This window comes from Pelobates fuscus, chromosome 11 (genome assembly GCF_036172605.1).
Source record: "Pelobates fuscus isolate aPelFus1 chromosome 11, aPelFus1.pri, whole genome shotgun sequence".
Lineage (NCBI taxonomy): Eukaryota > Metazoa > Chordata > Amphibia > Anura > Pelobatidae > Pelobates > Pelobates fuscus.
Window position 1 is genome coordinate 98065649 of NC_086327.1, and position 23259 is coordinate 98088907.

At 39.0% G+C, this 23259-nt stretch overlaps 1 protein-coding gene across 1 annotated transcript in view; it reads right to left on the reverse strand.

The window, feature by feature from the left end:
- Positions 1-23259, reverse strand: part of LOC134576709 (coiled-coil domain-containing protein 27-like) — a 55080-nt gene that overhangs the window by 20644 nt on the left and 11177 nt on the right. Inside the window, exons 2-7 of the mRNA XM_063435423.1 lie at positions 16825-16875; positions 13426-13617; positions 6371-6509; positions 5031-5197; positions 1258-1419; positions 923-1153 (exon numbers count right to left, since the gene is read on the reverse strand). Of these exons, the coding sequence (XP_063291493.1) occupies positions 923-1153; positions 1258-1419; positions 5031-5197; positions 6371-6509; positions 13426-13611 (885 nt within the window). The 5' untranslated portion in view covers positions 13612-13617; positions 16825-16875. The remainder of the gene's footprint in view (positions 1-922; positions 1154-1257; positions 1420-5030; positions 5198-6370; positions 6510-13425; positions 13618-16824; positions 16876-23259) is intronic.

Here is a 23259-nt window from a genome sequence, read left to right on the forward strand (position 1 = left end):
ATATCACAAGAGTTATAGAAGTCAATCTGCTGCCATGTGAAGATTATTGATCACGTGTTATTGATAGGGTAATTCCAAGATAACGGGTAATTCTCGATATTGTATTACTCAACATTTATGGCCATGGAGTAAAGCTTGGTGTGACTCACGTCAAAATTTTGCAATTGCACTGCAGGTATCAAATTTCTAAATGTGTTGTCATAGTTTTATAGTTAAACTTGATTCTGTTATCGAAGGGTTCTTCTTAAATTATTTGCTTAAAAAAACATCTTATATATCAATATAATTTTTTAAACCTTTTTTTATACATGGCTAGATACATTCTTGTACTGTGTGGATGTATATTCTGAGGTTATTCCAGTTAATCAAAGAGACACTCCACTGTCAAAATAAAAAAACAAATAAATCGCTGTTTAGTAGATAGAGATACCCCCAATGAAACCATGCGTGCATTCATTTAAGATTTTTTTCAATTGGGGTTATATCTAAAAAAAAAAGCTTGCAAAACGTACAGATATCTTGTTTGCTGCCTTTTGAAGCCCTCCCCTTGTAACTCCGCCCAAACTTTCTGTGACTGTCCAATCACAGACACCCAAATTCAGCTCAATGAGAGGTCTCTGCATGGCAGGTGCTCTGGGCAATTGGCTGCCTCTTGTGTTTAGCCCCACTGAGCTAACCAAAGCAGTAAGTAACATGAAAGATGACACACTCTTCACTCATGAAGCATTTCTGCAAGCTAAAGTGCTTTAGCGGTCTGGAGTGTCCGGCTTTAGAGGTTCCAATTTAGTAAACTTGTTCGTTAGCTAAGGGGAATTCTATTAACCAGTTTAATATCTCTCATCGTTAGTGTTGTGTTCCATGTAACACGTGGCGTTTTAACTTTTAAAGAAATTATAATGAAGTGAACAGACCCAGACATTACCTTTGTTTCAGGTGGTATCGGCTCACTCTCATTGTGTGACTCAGACACGTTTGATGATGATAAGGAATTCAAATTATCTCCTTCTGGATTCGTTTCTGAATCTCTGTGACATAGGGTAGAATATTTTGATTCGTCTTGGAAGTTATTATTAATTGGACAGGTATTAAAATGTGGTTTCTCAGAGATGGTAAGCTGATTTGGCTCATTATTTTGCTGTATAGCGGTGTCTTCCTGTAAACACAAGTGAATAAAGTGTTTAAATAGACTGTTTGTGTTTATTAGCCTATTGTTTGACATGGATGTCATCTATGCATACATTGACTTCAAGTGCCCACCTGTTGTGAGTCAGCTTCGATATCAACTGCTTGTTGTAAATCACTCTCAAGCTGCAATATAACATTCTTCAAGTTGCAAATAATTTCGTCCTTCTTCTTGCATTCGACTTCATACCTCGAGAGGCGATTTATTTCTTCTCCTAATTTAAGAAGATAGCGTTCCTGATAATGGACAAGGAAAAAAAAAAGAGAGAGAGAAACGGTTGTTTGTGAATTTACAGAATGTATGCATTATCCTCTAATGAATGTTTTTTTGCTGTGTGTTTGTTTTGTTTTTTATTTTGTTGTCTCCTACAAGGCACTAAATGTCTACACTTCCAGTAAGATGTCTCACGGCTATAGTTGCACAAAGACAAGTGCTTGTGAGTTGCGGAGCTTTCTACCCGCACATACTCACCTTCCATTATCTTGTAAGCAGCTGTACATCTATTGTGTGTTTTTTATATTTGTAATAAACTTTTTTTTTATATATCAACTATACACAGCTAAGCTCTTTACCAAGTATTTATCAGCATCATTTTGATATATTGATATACTGCACAATCATTTGGTATCTGTGCTCTTTTTTAAATGGCAACATTTGATTCATCGAGAGCCACCTAACATAAATGTAAGTATACTGTTCAATTGTAGTATCTACACTTTTGGGTGTGTACAGGGGCTCACTGTAATTATCTATTTTGTTTGCGCTCCACTTTCATTTATTTGCATTTCAAGTGTGTTGGAGTTGGTATCTGGAGGTGCAGCACTTAAGTGTGTAGCAGCTTTTGTATACACTGGTATATACCATTATATATACATCTGTTGATTTTCTGCACTTTAAGGGAGATTATCCAGTTTTTTACCAATTTTTTTCTTGCTCCTGTGAATGCCTTTTTAGCACTTTTAACTATATTTTAAATTCAGGATATCTGCACAAAAGCATAGTAAAACATCAAACACTAATTGTTTCTACTGACATTGCTTCTGTATTGTGTTTGAGATTGCATATCAACATAAAAAAGAGAAATGACTGGCTTCTGATTGACTGAGCTATCAATGGCCAATCAGTCTATTGTATAAACTCCATTAAATATACAGTTGCAAGAAAAGGTATGTGAACCCTTTGGAATGATATGGATTTCTGCACAAATTGGTCATAAAATGTGATCTGATCATCATCTAAGTCACAACAATAGACAATCACAGTCTGCTTAAACTAATAACACACAAAGAATGAAATGTTGCCATGTTTTTATTGAACACACCATGTAAACATTCACAGTGCAGGTGGAAAAAGTATGTGAACCCTTGGATTTAATAACTGGTTGAACCTCCTTTGGCAGCAATAACTTCAACCAAACATTTCCTGTAGTTGCAGATCAGACATGCACAACGGTCAGGAGTAATTCTTGACCATTCCTCTTTACAGAACTGTTTCAGTTCAGCAATATTCTTGGGATGTCTGTGTGAATCGCTTTCTTGAGGTCATGCCACAGCATCTCAATCGGGTTGAGGTCAGGACTCTGACTGGGCTACTTCAGAAGGCGTATTTTCTTCTGTTTAAGCCATACTGTTGTTGATTTACTTCTATGCTTTGGGCCATTGTCCTGTTGCAACACCCATCTTCTGTTGAGCTTCAGCTGGTAGACAGATGGCCTTAAGTTCTCCTGCAAAATGTCTTGATAAACTTGGGAATTCATTTTTCCTTTGATGATAGCAATCCGTCCAGGCCCTGATGCAGCAAAGCAGCCCCAAACCATGATGCCCCCACCACCATACTTCACAGTTGGGATGAGGTTTTGATGTTGGTGTGCTGTGCCTCTTTTTCGACACACATAGTGTTGTGTGTTTCTTCCAAACAACTCAACTTTGGTTTCATCTGTCCACAGAATATTTTGCCAGTACTGCTGTGGAACATCCAGGTGCTCTTGTGCAAACTGTAAACGTGCAGCAATGTTTTGTTTGGACAGCAGTGGCTTCCTCTGTGGTATCCTCCCACGAATCTTGTTTAGTGTTTTACATATTGTAGATTCGCTAACAGGGATGTTAGCATTTGCCAGTGACTTTTGTAAGTCTTTAGCTGACACTCTAGGATTCTTCTTCACCTCATTGAGCAGTATGCGCCGTGCTCTTGCAGTCATCTTTACAGGACGGCCACTCCTAGGGAGAGTAGCAGCAGTGCTGAACTTTCTCCATTTATAGACAATTTGTCTTACCGTGGACTGGTGAACAGCAAGGCTTTTGGAGATACTTTTATAACCCTTTCCAGCTTTATGCAAGTCAACAATTCTTAATCGTAGGTCTTCTGAGAGCTCTTTTGTGTGAGGCATCATTCACATCAGGCAATGCTTCTTGTGAAAAGCAAACCCAGAACTGGTGTGTGTTTTTTATAGGGCAGGGCAGCTGTAACCAACACCTCCAATCTCATCTCATTGATTGAACTCCAGTTGGCTGACATCTCACTCCAATTAGCTCTTGGAGATGTCATTAGTCTACTTTTTCCACCTGCACTGTGAATGTTTACATGGTGTGTTCAATAAAAACATGGCAACATTGTATTCTTTGTGTGTTATTAGTTTAAGCAGACTGTGATTGTCTATTGTTGTGACTTAGATGATGATCAGATCACATTTTATGACCAATTTGTGCAGACATCCATATCATTCCAAAGGGTTCACATACTTTTTCTTGCAATTGAATATCTACAAAGGGCACAATGATTGCTCGTCATTATGTCCCCCCCCCCTCCCCCCAAATAACTAAATAAATAAATAAGCAAACCCTAAGACCCTAAGATCCTTAGTTAACAAAAAGGTCTGGATAGGTTGTCCCTCTTCCCTTTCTCCATGTCTATTCTACGGAGAATTATATATATATATATATATATATATATATATATATATATATATATATATATATATATATATATATATATATATATATATAAAATATTTAGTAGTTTGTCTAGAACAGGTACTGTTGCTAATGAATATCTATCTATCTATCTATCTAACCTATGTAGCTGTTAATTGTAATTTTAGTTAGCATCTACCTTAAAGCACAACTGTAATGTTGCATATATTTTATTATTCAAACATTGTAACATTGTAACTCTTTTACCTCATGAACAGTGTGCTTTTTATTTTTGCTTTTTTTTTTTAAAAAAATCATTGATTAAACCATCAAGTTCCCACCTCCCTTCCCTCATTCCACCTACTAGAGCTGCCAGAACTTATCACCAGCTTCAACCAAAGCGGTGGATTCAATTACAACAAAAAATTGATCATGAAAATTAAACTAATGTGGAAGAATTTTGGATCATCACAGATTCATTTTAGCATTCAACATATTAATAATTTTATTTATATTTATCATTTAGTTTTGTGTATCATCTCAAATAGGACCTTGGAAAAAGTCTGAATTGGGTACAGTAATTCGAAGACAACCATGTTTTCCCAAGGTTCCCAGCGTAAAGTGCAATTGAGCATAGACAAGCATCATATCAGATGTATAGAAACCGTATTTTGAATTTATATAAAAAAGTTGAGAATTTTAACAGTTTGTTTTGACCACATCTTCAACCTGCAGAAAAGCAGAATTATAGAAAATTGCGTAAACATGATCTTCCGGAATTACTGTGCACAAGGTCCTACTTTAGATACATAAATCGATGCGCAAACCAGTGGGGAATTTTATCATTTGTGTTCCCACCACAACTTATTTAGTACTCAACTTTACTTACTAAATAATTCTCGCTGGTAGAGTAGAAATTTCAGGACAATGCACCATACCTTTTCATGTAGTAAAGATATGTACCAAGGTGTTTTTAGCTCTACTGATGTGAGGTACGTTTGAGAGCTTTGATATCCACTATTAGGTATGTGTATTGATGATCCATCTACTGACATGCTGGTCTTGGAAACATCACTGGAGGAGTTAATGAGAGGAAGCTTTCGATCTACAACATATACAGAAACAATTTAAAAAGAAGGATTTTGGAACTTTTTGTATAATCTAGTTTTTTGAACCTATCCAATGGCATAGTAGTAATAGGGGAATCTACAGCAAACACATATAATTGAGGACTCTAATTTGTGATCTTCTGCAGCAGTTCTATTTCATAACTACATGAAAAAAATAAAGACCTCAAAATATTGGAAAAAATATATATTACTTAACATGAACAATTTTAGTTTTTGAAATGAGCCACTGTTTTCTGATTCTATCTTAGAGCTATCCAAATTATACATAAAAGAAAATATAATAAAACACAAATTGCATAATCTTAATGTTCTTATTTAATTATAACTATAGGAATATAGCCAATGGGTGTCTAACTATGACTCTATCATTTCTTTTTACTAGTGTTCCACTAATTCCATGCTAGCAATTTATAGACTATGGGTGTTGTGTATAAAACGTGCTGTATTCTGAGAAGTGGAGCAAAGTACTAAAAGTGGAGCAAGCAACAATTAAACCAAAAGAATAAGCAGGTGCATTCCAATGTATAACATTATATATAATTTAACCAGTATAATTTTTAAAAAAATTACTATTTAGTAGACAAATTCCCAATGAAAACATGCATGCATTTATTTATGGGTTTTTTTTCCATTGGTGGTATATCTAAAAACAGCTTGCAAAAGCTGCAGATCTCTTGTCTGAAGCCATTGCAAGTCTTCCGCTTTTTCTCCACCACATGTGATAGGCACCTGACTTCTAAAGTGCTTTAGCAAGCCGAATTGCTATTTGTTAATGGAATGTTCCCTTGAGACTAGCTGGCAAGCCATGGCTAGGCAGGCTTGATAGTGAACCATTATTCTGTTTCATTACTTGAATTGTGAGTTTCCTACGTGTTACCAAAATGTAGCCAATCCAAAATTCTGTACTGAACTGCCAAATCACAGTGCCCGCGTTACTAAAACAAGTGTAACATTGTAAGAAATGTCCAAGGCTATCTGAATTTTATTGGCATCTAATTATTAAATGTCTTGTTACTACATTACTACATAGAAAAGTACAAATGTTTTGGTATGACTTTCATATTCTTTTACTGATGGAACAATCAATTGCAGAAATGATAAATTAGTTGATTATCACACAATGCGTTATCACATTGGACAGGCCTTACCTATGTGATGTGAAAACAGGGAAATGTTGTTTAATCTGTAGGACTCCCTGAGTGATCCATTGGATGATTGTAAATTAATTACCCCAGATGTACTGTAATTATCCAGTGAGGAGGCTGGAGAGGATGGTGTAATAAGAGACTGCAAAGAAATTGAGACAGCTATAAACCATTTGATGTGATATATGGATGTTGTAAATGGCAATTTGTAAACAAGCACTAATGGACAATAAACATGCCAGCACCTTGAGATAAATTACATTTTCATTAACATTCATTAGGCTTTACCCAGTCTTGCCTTGTAGGATTACAAGCGAGTGATCAGACAACACATGTTGGCAACAATTTTGCTTTTAAAATGACACCCCAAGCACTTTGCCACTGCAGCTTATTGTAGTGGCTATGACGCTAGGATAGGGTGGGTGCAGTCGATTTACTTTTTCCTGTTTGTTTATAAATCAAAAGGATTCTGTTAGCTCTTTGACATCTTGCTCACTCTACAAGTTCTTTCCCTGTTTGGATCAGAATCTGCCCAACAGCTACATTGCAGTATAACAGGTAGCATACCAGATATTTATGAACTTCAGTTCAAATGACGCTTTGTCTGCATATGGGAAATGTAACATCAGTGGGCTTACTACTATGCTTGACGCAATTGATTACCAACAAGCTGTCATTCTAAGTCATTAACTGAGTGTCAGGACTGTGCCCACTGATAGTCTGCACCTGATATTGGTACAGACCACAAGGCTTCCCAATTGATCCTTGTAATGAACCCCCTGTATTTCGTATAGTACATTCGTTCGCACTCTCCTGAACTCCTGTAAGGTTGTGTGAATATAGTCCTTTCGATTCTTACGTCCATTCATACTCTCCCGAACTCCAGCAAGGTTATGTGATTATAAGCTCTTCGCCGTTCGCATACCCAAACATCAGTCAAGACTTGATGAAGGGTACAAAAGGAATGTTTTATTATGGCCAGATGGCCCACTTTTATACACAGACCCCTACTCCTGTGGGCATGTTGGGTATTGTGTTGTGTGTTACCCATGCTGCTCCAGGATCTCCTCAGGGTGACAAAGCCCTGGGGAATCCAGCTCAGCAAGCATGGAGGTTTGCAAGTTAAATGCACAAACTGACATAGCGTCCTGCCCACATAGGGAGGTGTGGACACCCTGTATCTCAGAGGAGCCTTCCACTTATATAGATCCTTAGACCCCGCCTCATGGAAGATCTCCCATTCCCTTTTCCCTATTTAAGCACAGACCACCCTATGGTCTGTGCTCAGTTGTTTTGTTGTTCTCCTGGAGTACAGAGCCAGCTCCTGACTGAAGTGAGTTGATTACCTTCTGTCAGGATTAGTAGTTGATCCAGCACGTAGAATTGTGTCACACATGACTAATAGGTAACGTATTACCGGGACTTATAATGGCCGGACTTAACGTACCAAAGAGTAGTCAGGATACTTGCCGAGGTCAGGAGATACAGAAAGAGACACAACAGTAAGGGAAAGCCAGAAGTCAGGGATACCAGAATACAGGGATGTCAAAATCAAAGCCAAAGTCAAAAACCAGAAGAAACTTGAACGCGCTCTCGGACAACCACTAGGGAAACCACGACAGGGCACTGAGCAGGATGAGAACTGGGCCTAAATACCCCTCCTCTGGATCTCATAGGCTGTAATCAGCCTTTGACCCCAACGGCAGTTACCAGTAGTGATGTCGCGAACATAAAATCTTCGGTTCGCGTACCGCGAACTTCCGCAAATGTTCGCGGACCGGGCGAACCGCCATAAACTTCAGTAGGCAGGCGAATTTTAAAACACACAGGGACTCTATCTGGCCACAATAGTGGTTGAAGGGGGGGGGGAGACCTACTCTCCTTCCCCCTCTCTGGCCCCCACCCCTGTGCGGCGGGTGGGGGCCCTAAAAATAACAGTAAGGGGGGACCTACTGTCCCCCCTGGCCCCCACCCCTGAGCGGTGGGTGGGGGCCCTAAAAATAACAATAAGGGGGGACCTATTGTCCCCCCCCCGGCCCCCACCCCTGAGCGGTGGGTGGGGGCCCTAAAATTAACAATAAGGGGGGACCTACTGTCCCCCCCCCCGGCCCCCACCCCTGAGCGGTGGGTGGGGGCCCTAAAAAAATACAATAAGGGGGGACCTATTGTCCCCCCCTGGCCCCCACCCCTGGGCGGTGGGTGGGGGCCCTAAAATTAACAATAAGGGGGGACCTACTGTCCCCCCCCCGGCCCCCACCGCTGAGCAGTGGGTGGGGGCCCTAAAATTAACAATAAGGGGGGGACCTATTGTCCCCCCCGGCCCCCACCCTTGAGCGGTGGGTGGGGGCCCTAAATACAAAGGGGGGGACCCTAGTCACCCCTCCACCCCCCCCCCAAAAAAAATGATCTCCCTACCTAGCCCCCTCACCCTAAAAATAATGAGGGGGGGACCTTTAACTAAAAACCTGTAAAAAAAAAATAGATAAAAACAACTTACCATTCGATATTTTCTATCTTCTAAAATCTTCTTTTTTCAGCCCCAAAAAAGGCCAAATAAAAAACCATAATAACCGACACAATAAAAAAAAAACGAGCGCACAAAAAAAAAATCCATGTTCACCCATGGAGGGCTCCGCGCAGACTGAGCTCTGCAGGGCGGGGGAAGGCTTTTAAAGCCTTGCCACGCCCTGCAATTAGGCTAAGAACACTCTGATTGGCTGGTTTAAGCCAATCAGAGTGCTCTTTGTCATTTTACACAGCGTAGGTTTTACATTGCGAGTAGGGGCACAATTTACTAATACTAAGTAATTTTTACTTAGTATTAGTAAATTTGGCCCAAAAAAAAAGGGGGGGGCGGACCGAACATCGCATATGTTCGCCGTCCGTGGCAAACGCGAACACTCTATGTTCGCCAGGAACTATTCGCCGGCACTAGTTACCAGCTTCCAATTTGCATAAATGCTGCTTGGCACAACTTTTCCTGTCAGAACAGTACATGTCATTAATCACATTTTTATATGCGGATGAATACGTGACACCTTCACCTGTGGATTTCCCTGAATCAACTTGTCTGCCTGAAACCTTGATTAACCCCTACAACGCTGTTTCAACCTTGATTAACCCCTGCAATGTTGTCCCAGCTCTGATTTATCTCCTTCAATCAAGCCTTTTTTTTTTATTTACCAAGTGAACTCTGGTAAAGACTTTATTTTTCCTTAAAGACTTTTATTTCTTATGAAGGAACTGCTTTATTTACCGTTTATACTTGCATTGGGACTTTTGCATTATATCTATTTGTTTTCAAACTAAAACCTTTAAATTTAGTGACTGCCCATATAAATCTCTGCATACTGAGCTCATTCACCCCAAACCCATGACATCAATTAGCTTACTGTACTTAAACTAATTATCTCCTAGGCACTAGAGGTACAATGAATAAAATATAAAACACCCCAAAACATACATAACATTAATAGGGACCCCCACAAGTCTTATATCTCCGGATTGCCCAAAGTGTCCAAATAGCGCTCAGATCCCAAGAACACAGCCGAATTGCCACTGGGGTATAGTTTTGACCAACCGCACACGTGGCGTCGGTCCAAATTAGTTCCAGAAGAAAAGTGGTAGCGGTCGGTCACTTTCGGGAGTCCCAAAACTGTTCCCCTGGCTCATAGGTAGCGATTTGTTTGTCTAGTTCGCACATACCTTTCCACCGAATAACGCTCTCCTGGCTTGTCGAGAACAGAAACAGGCAGGGGTACAAAGTTACCGGTCTTCGAGTTATAGGCTTGGAGTTCCAGACACTCGACGACCAAGTACCACTGCCTGCGTTCGGGAGACAAGATGGTCGCTGTTTTCCAGCGCACATGTCTTTCAGTTATACGAATGACGGCGGCCCAGAGAGAGCACTTAACTTTGTGGTTACGTTGAAGATAATGAGCCAGAGGAGTGGTCTGCGTTCGGTAGATAGAACTACTGAATAAAGGGGAACATAACTTGGGATAGTTTGTCACAATCCTGCTCAGCCTTTAATAGATCACCAGGGAATGGTAAACAGAAGGAAGGCAAAACACACACTACTCAAACAGCTCTCAGTGAAACTCATACTCCCCTATATACACACACACACACACACAACTGCCAGACTGTTCCACACACAAAATTCAGCAACCACACACACAACACTCAAACAGCGCACACAGGCACACTTAGCCTTCACCCTACATACAACTTAAATAATTGTATCTCAATCTCTAAATTGAACTTTAATCACATACCAGAGGCTCTTGCAGGGTCTAGCAAGCTTTTAACATAGCAGGGGATAAGAAAATCTTAATTAAACAGAACTTGCAATAAAGAAAGCCTAAATAGGGCTCTCTTTACAGGAAGTGTTTATGGAAGGCTGTGCAAGTCACATGCAGGGAGGTGTGACTAGGGTTCATAAACAAAGGGATTTAACTCCTAAATGGCAGAGGATTGAGCAGTGAGGCTGTATGGCTATGTTCTATACACCAAAACTGCTTCATTAAGCTAAAGTTGTTCAGGTGACTATAGTGTCCCTTTAATGGTGTTTTTCTTCACAAGTCCTTGTGTTTGGTGTGCATCCTTATAATATTTGAGGGGCATTGCACTTTTGGGAGTGCACAGTATGGTTTGCACCCTGGATGTATTGCTTGTTTTTGTGACACACATTTCTTTGTTTTAGATTTTAACATTTGTATCATGTCCGTTGGAGTAGCTAGCTCACTCAACTTTACATCTACTTCAGCTAGATGTAATATGGAAAATCTAAGAGAGAAAATGCAAACTCTGAATATATCCTACAGGAGAAAGTAATCTATTCAAAGTACAAACAAGCATTAAAGTCTATCTATAAGTAACATGCTGTATTTGGTTTTCGACAAACAGAACACGAAAATGAAGGGAAAGTTTAAGAGGAGGAATAATGTTTGCTCAAAACTAGCACCTCATAGGAAAAAGCAACCCATGGGTAAAGCAGAACCTTTAAAAAATCTATTAAAATACATATTGAAAAACAATAATCAAAATAAAGTAATGATCTTAGTCAAGATAAGGCTATAGCGTGTAAAATGAACAAGTAGGCAAAAATTTTTGTAAAGGCTAGAACGGATGATAAATCCAATATCAATACTTCAAAGGATAGAAGCTAAAGTATTAGTTATATTGTAACTCCCTAGCCATACAGAGTTAGAAACAAATGGGCAAACAAATAAGACTGCTATCTTGATACAATGGAGCGAGGAACAGTGAGTCAAGGGGAAAAGGTAAACATCCTACCTAAAAGTACTCCAGACAAAAATCTCTAAAGCATAAGAGCATAAAGAGGTGGGATGGGGAACGACAGTAAGAAGGGAGAGGGACTATATTACTCCTATTGTGCCTTCGAGGACACCCCTTAAAAAATCTAGACCACCTAAAGATGAAATGCCTGTAGCTAAGCTTTAAACTAACCCCTCTGTTATTAATACACGATAAGAAGGTAATAAGAATAACACCATGTAAGAAAAAAATATGTGATTGATCAAAAAACTAAAAATGTGTAAAGAAAAAATGTGTTTTAAAACCAACCAATACAAGCAGTAAAAAAAAATTGTCATGAGTGTGGTGGCTGTCTACAAAATCACATATTTGCTGCAGCATCGTCCCCTATAACAAGCCGACCACAAACATAAGCATCCCGACGGGCGTTTCGACACTAAATGGCTATTAAAATTAAATTAGGGGTTACACCCCATCTTCTACCAAGCGACCTGACACCCTCTCCCTTATGAATTCAGTTTGTGCTGGTTTTCAGCAAACACCCATTAAACGTAGAAATTCAGGTATATTGAAGCATTAGGAGATTTATGCACTAAAATACAAATTGTAGTAAATTTAGAATTGAATTTCAAAATTTAGCCTAAAATGTATATCAGCTATTTTTTTTTTTACCTTATTTCATTTTTGTAATTCTGTCTTCAATTAACTAAAACTCACTGTTTACAAAATAATTTCTTAAGAGCCATTTGCTGAGGTGATTGCAGAAGACGTGGACATGTGCTGAGTTTTATAGTGTCCTGGTGGATTCATTGTGGCAAATAATTGGAGATGTCCGAGATTGCATGTTGGATCACCACTAGTTTTGTAAAATTAATGTTGTACTCAGAAAAGTATAGTAAAAGGGCAACCATGCTTTTTGTAAGAAATCCACGTCATTTGCGTGAGAAATGTAATGTGAGAAATGTAATATAGTGCGCAGCACAGAAAAACTGGCTAAACCTAAATGCCATTTTGACTGCAAACTTGTGTTCGATCCATACGACCTGTGATCGGTTATAAATTTACTCTTGTATTTTCTGAGTACTTTTTCTAATTTGTCAATATAAAAAAAGAGACCACAGATAAAATAAAGATAAAATAAAGATGGAATGCTAATCACAAATATGGTACTGTGGAAACTATTATCTACGACTGCTGGGAGATATGACTTGTTAACTAATGTGAAATAAGCACCTGTTTTTCATTTCTTTATCTTATGTAATACTTTTTTTTACCACATGATGGCCCTGTCATAACTGACTTACTGACAATGTTAAAGTGCACAGGTGGCCGAGTGTTGTACACAACATATATTTTGTTCAATTAACTTAGAGGCATTTCACACTAGAAATGATACAATGATCTGCATATCATTTGAACAAGGTGTGGCTGCACCCACTTACAGTCTGGTTCCCTCAATACTATCAGTCCAGCCTACATTGTCCTATATTTAAATTGGTTTAACCCTTTTCTCTCCAAACATTTGATTTATCTTCTCTCCATCAGCCTATTACATCTCTCGGTTACTTTTAAATAATTTAACTGCTTACTCTTCTGGGGTTACCTCCGTGATGGTAACAACAAAACGCTACTTTATCTCTCCCTTTGACATTTGTAGGTGATGGGAAGGGTGTCCCACCAATTTTCAGGTATGCCAAAGCAATGTTCTGCATTTTAAACAATACCATTTATTTAATGTTCACATTAAATGAGAAAAAAAAGTAAATTTAATACAGTACTTGGGTCTCAAAGGGATTTCCACGTTCCGGAGCGGATTTGCTATAACTTTCTCTTCTTGCGTCCATTTTGGGTATTTTCCATATTGCGGTCTCGGGCCTGCGATTCCTGGTCCACTGGGGCTCATAAAAGCTTTGCATTTTCAAACCAATTTCTTCTTTCATCTTAGTAAATGATTCCTTTACCATTTCAACCTGCAGGGGGGAAATAATTTCGATATAATACAGAATAAAACACAATTCCTGCTCGGATAATAGGGGACATGTTATATCAAATAGTTTTTTTTTAATTTGCCACTCAAATATTTTATAAGAATTTGCTCTTGCGCCTACCCTGCTTTGATCCATCTTAGTGAAACCTTTTTTAAAACATTGTTTCTTATACCCCATTTTGTGTTTAATGCTGAATTTGTTTAGCTTTTCCTCATTTAGCCACTGTAGCGGAGCGGCAATATTAAAATCCACGATCTCCGCTGGTACAGAAGATAATCCACAGTCAAGCGCTGAAAAGTAAGGCAATGTCCCAAATCCCCCAGTAACTGGACGAAACACAGTTCTGGGAGTCAACTGAGGCTTTATTCACAGGCTTCCAGTATTTATGCAAGTTCCCATGCAAGGGGTTTCCAGACAGACATAATACAGTGGGGGACTACATGGGGGACTTCACATTCTGGGCATTTCTCCCATAAGGCACTGCTGCACGAGAGGGATACTCCCACTGGGATACACCGTTAAGTGGATTATCCCTCCGTGCAGCAGAACCGGAATTTCATATTTAAATCTGTAACTTCCACATAATTCACCTAATTTGCACAAATGGACGTTCGGTAGATAGCTGGGGTCTGGGGTTACATTTCGTGGGAGTACCACTCAGATCCCAGCTAAAACTACCGAACGCCGCACGATATACACTTTGTATTCGAGTTCGGTTTAAAACCACCGAACACCGATGGGGAACCTTGATGGGACACAGTCGGAACTCCCGAACGGCCTGGAAGTCCAGCGGTGTTCGTGTCGTCGAGTAGCCGTTTTCACAGCAACCACTTGGGTGTCTTGGGTAACCAGTCACCAATTACTAGGACCAGTTCTTGGGCATCCATTACTGTCCTTTATCTTTGCTAAAATGACCATTTCTAGGGGTCTGGCCTGAGAGCTTTGTGAGTGACCCATCGTTAAAACTGCTGCAAACCCCATTAGCCGTTGAACCATATCAGTGGAAGAAGAGGCAAGAGAACACATAGACTCTGCCTAGTCCACGGAACAGGCAACCCTTGGCACTCCAGATGTTTTGGGCCATATTTCCCATCATGTCCTTACAGCCATATTGCTGTCAAAGCATAAGGGGAGATGTAGTCCACAACATCTGAAGTTCGGATGGTTGTCTACTACTGGCCTAGTGTATAGAATCTTCCATCTTGCATGCAGTAAAAGGAAGATAATTTATTTTTATTTATTTACCAATGGGTATCCTGTTCCATGGTTTCCTCCAATTGTCAGGCATTTTGTGTGGATGTATCTAGAACACTTACCCGGTTTATTATTGTTTTACTTTCCCCCTAATTCTTCTTTGAGTGAAATCAGAGGGCATCTCAACAGGGTCCCCTTAGTTTTTATGGGTCCCTCTGGGTTTCATGGAGTTGCTTGCAGCCTGATGAATGTGATGTGTGCATGCTCCAAAAAACTGGGTACCCACTGAAATAGCATTGGAACTCAATTTTGTACATCGATACGGGGGTAAAAAAACAAAACACTGAGCTACATGGAGCACTTGCAAGGAAAGCTACTTCAGATGCACCAAGATGCACTTTCCCTGCACTCGTTCTCCTATCTATAACAAAGTTTGTAGGTGCAATACAAATGTTTTTTTAAAAAGAGCTATGTCAGTATAAAAGCTAAAATCTTCACTTGACTACAGGTAAATTAATTTTGGATTTTGATGAAATTAGACATTTTCATGAGGATTTTTACTAGAGCCATTACACGATTGGCACATTACTAGTTACTAGTTAGAATATTTGTGAGCTGATATAAACAGCTTAACAAGTTGAATATTCTCAGGTCCAGAAATAGAACATGTCCAGGTATGAATGTGAAATGTTTGTTTTAGGTGACTGGTTCACTTTAAAGCATTGTGGGAAGGGACTTTGGGGGGGGGGGGGGGGGGGGGGGGGGGGGGGGGGGGGGGGGGGGGGGAGGGGGCACATTACTTTACTAAGAGTTTGTGTAAGAGTTTGTTCCTAAGCTACTTGCCAGCTTTAAGACTGACCTGTTAGTATAATACCTGGCAATAAAGGGATAATGGACAGAGAGCAGTAAGATAACATCAAGAGTCTAAAGCTTAAAGATAATTTATGGCTGTCACATACCACTAGGAGAGCCTCAGCTCTGCCCCAACACACAACAAAGGAAGCTATAAACATTATACTCCCTCTATTGTCAATATTCTTGCTGTACCCGACATGGTGGGATTAGTCTAGCAAATCTGAGAGACTAGCCACATAAATTGTGAGATGCCTTTGGTATTTTTAAGGGTTTCAAAGACCCCAAAACTCCCATAAATGATTTTTTGTGTACCTGATTGCATGTTTATTTTCCATGTTGTAGCTAAGAGTTATTTTTTTTATTTTTTTTTACCATTCTTACTTCACCATTATCTATAGAGTTGGCACTTACACAATGAGGGTTTTGGGGTTTGATATTAATATTGAAATTAACATTTTTAATACTGCACTTGTTTTAGCTCCTAGCTCTTTCTTTTAGCTCCTGAGAGACAACACTGTCAGAAGAGTCAGTTAAAAAGATTTTTTACTGTGCATTTGGCATTTGTATATTACCTTTTATCAAGGGAAAGCGTTTTTACTTATCATTTATAAGGCACAAAAAAAGGTTATATAGGCTTACAGTTTTCAATTTAGTTAACTTATTAAGTATTGTTAGTGAATAAAATTACACTGAATTAAAAACGTTTAGATTTTATTATTGAATTGATCACAAACTTACAGGGGTATTCGAAGCACCATAAAGACTGCAGCATGCTGTAGTGGTTATGATGTCAACATAACTATGACTCAATACGGCAAGTCAGAGGCCAAGTCAAAGAACTGGATGATGGCGCCAGGGGTATGCTGGCACCATAACCACTACAGAGAGTTCTAGTGGTTGTAATGGTTAGAGTGACCCTATTCATTATACTGATTTCATTAATTAAAATTGTGGTGACTGCAACAAAGGCATTAGAGGAACCTGGGTAACATCTAAGCACTTCTCTGTGACACCTTAATTCATACAATGTGGTTTGGGATTGCTAATAAAGGAAAAATGGCACATGCAGCTAGAGTACTAAGAGCATCTTATTCATATACAAAGCTAATAATATCACATTCAATAAATGTAACTACTTACATAATGAGAACTCACCCGTCCATCTTTAATACAGAAACATATCACTCAATGCTGCGGGAGGCAAGAAGAAAAACAACGTATTCTTGGATTTATTCTGGCTTGGATACAGGATTAACATTCACAAAAATACAAAAAATTTCCCCGGACATATCTATTAAAATTACACCAATAACATCAGAATGTCAGTTATTTTGAGACTCCGTATTCATGCATTAAAATGTATACAATAACAATAAACTGAAAATAATTAAATACAAAATAAATATACTCAGATTTTCAGTTACTGTATTTGCTGTAAACACTAAGGCTTTTTGGCTCTCATAGTGAACCCTGCTCACACCAGGAAGTAACTCAACCAATCAAGATAGTCCTTTAAAGGAACACTACAAACACCATAACCACTACAGCTCACTGTGAAGTTTATGGTGCCCGGAGTGCCATTGCTCTGTCCCGCAGTAAGTAATCAAACCCGTATGTAAGTGTTAGTAAGGTTTCACAACTTACCAGGGTTCCTCAGGTGCCCGCACCACATTCAGTCTTCTTCTGAAGGAGTAGCTGAATGCCTCTTTGGAATAAAGCACACCTGATCCAGGCCCACACTCAGCTTGAATATGTTACTGACCAAGGTTACTCATTACACCCCGGTCAGAAGTGAATTCTCCGCTCAGCTTATCAACCAGTATTTCCAGGTAAAGCTAAAAGAGGCACATAGATATATGCCTGTGGGGCTAATGAATTTGTAGAGCATAGCTTACTAGCAGGAAGTGGTTTTAAAAGAACATAATAACATACATTAAAACAATGGATAAGCCGGTCACCTGACTTAACATTTGTTCTAAGAAACTAAACATGATGTTTTCTAAATTCCAAAAGTGATACAAATAAAGATTAAAGATAAAGTGCATTCACATACTGTATGTCCTATAATCTTCTGCCACTGGGAATAAGACTCTCAAATTATTCCCAAAACAAATAAAAAAAAACATAAACTACAGGAGCTAAAAAAAATTATCTATCTAAACCAGTGGTAGTCAACCTTTTTCTACCTACCGCCCACTAATGAATCTTTCTTGATGGAAACATTTCCTTACCACCCACCAGTTTTCGCGCAAGTGCGGAATATTTTTTAGAAAGCAGGGTGTTTTAAAGAAAATAAATGTACGTACATTTATCTTTTTATTTCTACTTTATGCATGTTTATAATGTTTTTAACTTTATAAAGTTTAATGAGAAAACAATAAAGTCAATTGAAATTACCTTTACAAAAGATTAATAAGATCCTTGATCTGGTTCGATTTTCGTAAGGAACAAACAAAGGTCTCCTCTTTCGGTGATATTCAGACGACTTCTCTGTTTGCTCATAATATGATTTCTAATCTGTGCGTCAGCTCCCCTCCTCTCCCTCCTCAATTCCCCTCCCCACGTTTTTTTTCTATTTTTAACCTTCCTTAAAGCAATGCCCAGTAGGAAGGCTGAGCTAGGTAGCCCACTTACTATTACTTACTATAGCCCACTATAACAGACATGCACACATACATACAGATACACACACAAGACACACATACATACACACATACAAGGCACAGATACATACAAAGACACATACATACAGACAGGCACAAATACATACAAAGACATATACAGACACACACACAGGCACACATACACACATACTAACACACACACAAGACACACACAAACAAGACACACATACATACAAACAAACATGCACACATACATACATACAGACACACACACAGACAGGCACACATACATACACACATACAGACACACACACAATACACACATACATACAAACAGACAGGCACACACTCACACAGACATGCACACGTACATACAGACACACATACACATACATACAGACACACACATACAAAGACACACACATAAGACATACAAAGACACATACACACATACAGACAGACACAAGACACACATACATACAAAGACTCATACATAAGACAAACATACATACAAAGACACATACACACACAACACATACATACAAAGACAAGACACACATACATACACACATATATACAGACACACACACACACACACAAGACATACATACACAGACACACACACACATACATACATACAAAGACACATACATAAGACATACATACATACAAATATAATTGTAGCAAGGATAGGCAATTTGTATTGGACCCAAGAACCACATGTGTGTGGTTCTTGGGTCTAATAAAAATTGCCTATGGTTTGGAACAAATTGGAGTGCCTGGATTATTTTCTACAATTATATTTCATATATGGTCTCTTTGGTACTGGGACTGATCCAGCAGCACCCTGAGAGTCCAAAGCGAAGGGTTGAGTGCAGTTCCACCATCTATATATCAACACATACATACAAAGACACATACACACATACATACAGACACATACATACAGACAGACACACACACACAAGACATACATACAAAGACACACAGATACATACAAAGACACACACACAAGACATACATACAGACACACACACAAGACATACATACAAAGACACATACACACAAACAAACACACACAAAATATTTTAGTCACCCTCCTGTTTCCTACCTTTTAGGTGCAGGAGGGTGACATTCCCTGGGATCCAGTGGTGGCTCAGGTGGATGGGAGTCAGAGTTCCCACTTGACTCCCTCTGCTTCCTCCCGCACGGTCTGTGTGTTAGCTGGGAGGAGTGACTTCCTCCCAGCTCTGTGTGATGTAATCACAGGGGGTCCGGTCGCGCTGTTAAAGCGCCCAGCGCTGACCGGGCCCCCTTACAATCCATACCCATCGGGTGGCCCTGACAGCATGGGCCACCCGATGAACTCCTTGGACGGCGGCCCCAATCTCTCAAAATGAGGAAATCCCTACCGCCCACCTGAAATCCTGAAACGCCCACTAGTGGGCGGTAGGGACCAGGTTGACGACCCAAGATCTAAACCGTGCTAAATAGCACCCAGTGAATTATTCTCTGCAACAAGTATAAATTTATATTCCACAACATATTATTCTAATGCAAAGTATCCAGGTTGAATGTATTATATAAAAAAAATACATAATGCAATACCATCACTACAATGTATACACAAACTTAAAAATGGATCACTTACACAGCAAAATGGTCAAGGTATTAATTTGCGCCGATTGAGCAGTATGACGTCGATGGCTTCATCCACAGTCATCACCTGCAGGATCAGAACTTATTTAAGAGTGGTGACTTTTGAGGGGGCCATAAGGGGCATATTGCTCTATTGCTACAAATTAATACCTAGCGATTTTTACTCTTAGAGTGTGAGTTTGTACTCTGTATAAAAGTGGTTATAGTGTCATCATGCTCCTAGAGCTAACATAACCCAATGAAGCTTACTAATTGAATAAGACTCCGCAGGCAAATCTTGGATGGAATGATTAATTTGGATGTGAATTAACAGAAATTTGAGGTGGACGAACCGGCTCACGCTAATCAAACTATAGATTGCACTACTGTGCATCAATTTTTATACATAACCATTTACTTTTCTTATGGAACTTTGTCTGTATCATAACAAAGTAAGGCTTCAAAGAAATGGCTATTTCCTCTTGTTTTGTCATATGTTACAACCAGTTTTATGTCTATTAATGGCTCTTCTTTGTCTACTGTATGAAGGCTTGAAAAAATGAGTGAAAGGTTGCGATAAATGCCATGGATGCTAACAGCAAACATATCAGTAATTTTGGGCCATTGCCAAGCCAAATGTGTTCACCAGACTTCTGTTGACAGAACAATAATAATGCTGCATTGTTGAGTTCTAACACACCTTGTGATCCATGTGCAGTGCGTTGTGGGTAGCAACCATGCCACATCATTAAAGGTGCAACTTCTAAATCCGTTCTGGTCAATTGAACTGTAAGAACAATTAAGGCTCCTGGGAAACATGTTGTGTTGCAAGCTTAATGACAACTTCTAAAATAGGAAATTGGTTGCAACAGAAAGGAAAATAAGGATGTAAAAATGAGTTGTTCATCACAACTAAAGGTTTTCTGTAAGGGTAAATTCATAACAAATATAAAAATACAGACTGCAGACAGAAGTCACTCGGCCTTAGGGTATCTCATATGGTGCATATTGTGCTTTAACATGCCCCCATTTTTTCACCAATATATGCCAAAGCATGTGGTAAAATATAATTTTGGGCATTTTTTACATATGGATTACATTTTTGCTGGGCATTTTGTACATTTCATATGTGCCACTAAGTTCAAACCCCCCAAATTATGCTCAGCTAAGTCTTCTGAGTAAAGCAATATGCCCAATGTATGACCTAGACACTATTTTGTGAAGCTACACTGCTGTAAAAGAGACATAACAAGTTAAGTTTTTTAAGTGTGAATTTTCATGGAGGGTTTTGATGCGTCCGTGTCCCACTTTGGAGCACTTGAGCAGGCTATATATTACAACTACACTATAAAGGCATACCATTTCTTAAAGAAGACATCCCAGGGCAATTCAAAAGGCATTTTTTGAACCTTAGCGTGGGATCATTTTTCCGCTAGCTTGTACCAAGTGTAGTGGTAATACGCATTTTTTCTGCCTTTTTGACACACAAAGTGAGTTTGCGCAGTATATTTTTCAAACCTTATGTGTACTACGACTGTATAATACTTCATATGTTGCTCAACTATGTCGGCTGAGTACAGCAATACCCCCGTATGTACCTTTGCCAGGTATATGTTGACATTGAAGGGGCACATTTGAGACACAGCCATTCCAGTTTTTTTCAAACTTTGAATTTTTACGCTGTGTCCATGTCCCATTTTAGAGTATTTTACAAGGCTATATATTACAAATACACTATAAAGGCATACCATTTCTTAAAAAAGACATCCCAGGGCAATTCAAAAGGCATATTTTGAACCTTAGCGTGGGATCATTTTTCCGCTAGCTTGTACCAAGTGTAGTGGTAATGAGCATTTTGTAATGTATTTTTTTACTTTGTAAATCTTTTTTTACTTTGTAAAACTTTTTTTACTTTGTAAAACCCGTTTTTAAACTTTTTTTTTTTACTTATTAAATGTTTTACATTTTCTTAACTTTTTTTACACTTTTACATTTTTTTCTAAACTTTTCTTTTACCGTTAACCCCTAACTAGCAGTAAGCAGCACTAACAGTAAATTCCCCATTTTCCCATAACTCCCACCCACCCCAGCTAGCAAAATATATAATTATAAAATATTTAAATGAATTAATTAAATAAATTGAACCCCTGAGGGTTAAAAAAATAAATAAAAGTTAATTAGATCACAGTATAATACTGCGATCTGTATGTTGATCACTGTAGGCAGTGATCAACTGGCAGGGAAGGGGTTAATTTTTATTTAGACTGGGTAAAGGGGGGTGGTATTTTTTTTTTACTTAAACGTTACTAAAACAGTTAAAAAAATGTATTTTACCTTTTAAAGCTTATTTTAAAAAAAAATTAACGTTAACCCCTAGTTAGCCTAACACCAAATTCCCCAATTCCCCACTAACTTCCACCCATCCCAGCTAGCTAAATATATAATTGTTAAATCTTTAAATTAATTAATACAATAAAATTAACCCCTGAGGGTTAAAAAAATAATAATTAACCCTCAGGGGTAAAAAAAAAAAAATCAGATGACATTAAAATGTATACCCTGCCAATTGATCACTGTAGTCAGTGATCAATTGGCAGGGAAGGGGTTAATTTTATTAAAACAGGGGAAGGGGGGGGTGGGATTTAACTTTAATTTTTTTTTTGCCACCAGGGGGCAGGATCAGTGAAGATCCGTCTCCCTGCACTTTACACAGAACCCGGAAGTACAGGGAGGCGGAAGGTAAGTACATTGAGCACATGTGCTCGCTCTGACATGCTGTCAGAGCGGGCACATGAGCTGGGGTAGCCCGATCGGGTGCTCCCGGTCTGCCTCTAATACAGAGGCAGACCGGAGCACCGTTAACCCCGCGATCGCCGCGATTGCGGCGATCTGGGGTTAACTTTTGTAAATGACGGAAATTTTCCGTCAACGGTCCTTAACTGAAGGACAAGGTTGACGGAAAATTTCCGTCACCGGTCGGGAAGGGGTTATTAGTCCCTGGCCTTATCTTATAGTTAGGATAGCCTTATGCCTATCCCACGCATGCTTAAACTCCTTTACTGTGTTAACCTCTACCACTTCAGCTGGAAGGCTATTCCATGCATCCACTACCCTCTCTGTAAAGTAATACTTCCAGATATTATTTTTAAACCTTTGCCCCTCTAATTTAACACTATGTCCTCTTGTTGTGGTAGTTTTTCTTCTTTTAAATATACGCTTTTAAATATCCAATCTATTTTAAAACTTTTTGTTTAACCCCTTCACAAATTAAATGTCTTAATAGTGGCCACTCTGGCATTTAAGACATTTAAGA